The sequence below is a fragment of the Pteropus alecto genome, unplaced genomic scaffold (assembly GCF_000325575.1).
Source record: "Pteropus alecto unplaced genomic scaffold, ASM32557v1 scaffold41, whole genome shotgun sequence".
Classification (NCBI taxonomy): Eukaryota; Metazoa; Chordata; class Mammalia; order Chiroptera; family Pteropodidae; genus Pteropus; species Pteropus alecto.
Window position 1 is genome coordinate 781101 of NW_006430464.1, and position 2168 is coordinate 783268.

At 64.5% G+C, this 2168-nt stretch overlaps 1 protein-coding gene across 1 annotated transcript in view; it reads left to right on the plus strand.

The window, feature by feature from the left end:
• Nucleotides 1-1246, plus strand: part of KLK1 (kallikrein 1) — a 4312-nt gene extending 3066 nt beyond the window's left edge. Inside the window, exons 3-5 of the mRNA XM_006904995.1 lie at nucleotides 29-315; nucleotides 476-612; nucleotides 1091-1246. Of these exons, the coding sequence (XP_006905057.1) occupies nucleotides 29-315; nucleotides 476-612; nucleotides 1091-1246 (580 nt within the window). The remainder of the gene's footprint in view (nucleotides 1-28; nucleotides 316-475; nucleotides 613-1090) is intronic.
• The last annotated feature ends 922 nt before the right edge of the window (nucleotides 1247-2168 follow it).

Here is a 2168-nt window from a genome sequence, read left to right on the forward strand (position 1 = left end):
CGGGTCTCCCTCTCCCCCCCCACCCCAGCAATTACCAGCTCTGGCTGGGCCGCCACAGCCTGTTTGAGCAGGAAGACACAGCGCAGTTTGTTCGGGTCAATGAGAGCTTCCCACATCCTCAGTTCAACCTGAGCCTTCTGAAGAACCACACCATCCGTCCGGAGGAAGACTACAGCTACGACCTCATGCTGCTCCACCTGGAAGAGCCTGCCCAGATCACGGACGCCGTGAAGGTCCTGGACCTGCCCACCCAGGAACCCCAGCTAGGCAGCATCTGCTATGCTTCTGGCTGGGGCAGCATCGAACCAGATAAGTGTATGGCAGGGCCAGCCCATGCAGCCCGGAGCCCGGACCCCGGGTCTTAGGGAGGAGGAGCTGGGCACCCGGACTCCGGGACTGAGGGAGGAGGGGATGGGGAGCCGGGATGGGGAGCCAGGCTGGGTCGGCCACAGCTGTGTTTCTCCCTGGCCCGTAGTTGACTTCCCAGACGAGCTCCATTGTGTGGACCTTGAACTGCTGTCCAACGATCTGTGTGCCAAAGCCCACCCCCAGAAGGTGACGGACCTCATGTTGTGTGCTGGACACTTGGAGGGTGGCAAGGACACCTGTGTGGTGAGTCAGCCTGTCCCCCTCCCCCAGTGCTTTGGCTCCCTGCCCTCCCTTTCCTTTTGACGCTCCCGTCCAGATGTCCCGTGCATGGCCTTCCTCGATGCCGTTGGTCCCCCGTTACTCCCTCTGACACATATTTACTGTCGAGGCAGAGAAAGCTACTTGGGGGGAGGGGTGACATCCACACTGAGCCCTGAGGGTAGGGGGCTCCTGCAGGTGGATCCCGCTCCTCTTGCCTGCTGACCAGTCTGCAGGGACCGTCCCCCTGGACCCTTGTCCCCCTGCACAGGAACTGGACACCCCAGCCCCATTCACTAGAACTCAAGCCACTGTCCCTTCTGTTGGGAATTCCACCCACCTCCTTCTGGGAGTGGGCTGGGGGGAGTCACTGCCATCTGGGAGCCCAGGTCTGGGAGCTGGGGCTCCCCAGGCAGAGCGGGGGGGCTCGCTGACCTCTCCCTCTCTCGCCATGGCGCTGCAGGGTGACTCGGGGGGCCCGCTGATCTGCGATGGTGTGCTGCAGGGAATCACGTCGTGGGGCCACACCCCGTGTGGCCAACGCAACAGGCCCGGCGTCTTCGTTAAACTGCTGGCCTTCGTGGATTGGGTCAAGGAGACCATGGCGGCCAACTCCTGAAGAATGCCCCGGCCTTGTCCCCGAGCCCCAGTAAAACCAGACACGCATCAAGTTCGCGTCAAGTTCGCGTCAAGTTCTGGCGCCAGGCGGGAGCCGCCCCCGCCCACCCCGTCTCGCGGTGGGAGGTCCGCAGCGATGGGCGGGAGGGAAGGAGGCACTTGAGCCTGGGTCGCACGCTGGACCCGGCCCCCCCTAAGGCAGAGGACGCGGCGGAGGGCCAGACTCAGACCCGGACTCGAGAGGCTGGGTGGCGCCCACGTTTTATTGTGGCGGAGGGCAAAGAAAGGGGACCGAGGGTTATCATTGCAAGCCGCGCCTTCCTGGGGAGGGGCAGCGTGGTGTCCGCCCCGGGGCAAGACTGGACATCCAGGGGCAGGGACTTCTGAGCGTGGCCGGCAAAGATTCGACACCTGGAGGCGGGGCCTAGATAGGCTTGGGGCGGGGCCGCGCCAGGTCCCCGGACAGGGCCACCGGCCCTGGTCACACTGCTCCGGCTGCGCGCAGAACGGGAGGGGCGGTGTCGGACTTCGGGGTGGGGCTGGGGCGAAGACCGGGTGGGGTGAAGACGCAGTGGGAGGGAGCAGAGCCGCGAGGGGCGGGCCCCAGCTCGAGGGGCGGGGCTTTGTCCCCTGTCCTGCGGGGCGTGGCCTATTCTTGGGGCGTGGGGCCTGTCTAAGTTCAGGCACGTGACCAGGAGAAGGGGCACGGGCCGCACACCTGGCGCGGTTACCGGTCAGCGTCCTGAGAAGCAATTGCTTAGAGAGGCGCGGCCCGAGGTCCCTAAGGCGCTAGAGATCTGCATCCAACTGCCCGCGGGACTCGTTCTTCAAAGATTTTTGCTGCACGGCCCACTGGCGATAGATGGCCTGCATCTCGAAGGACACTGACTTTTTGCTCCTCATGCCCATGTGGTTTAAGTAAC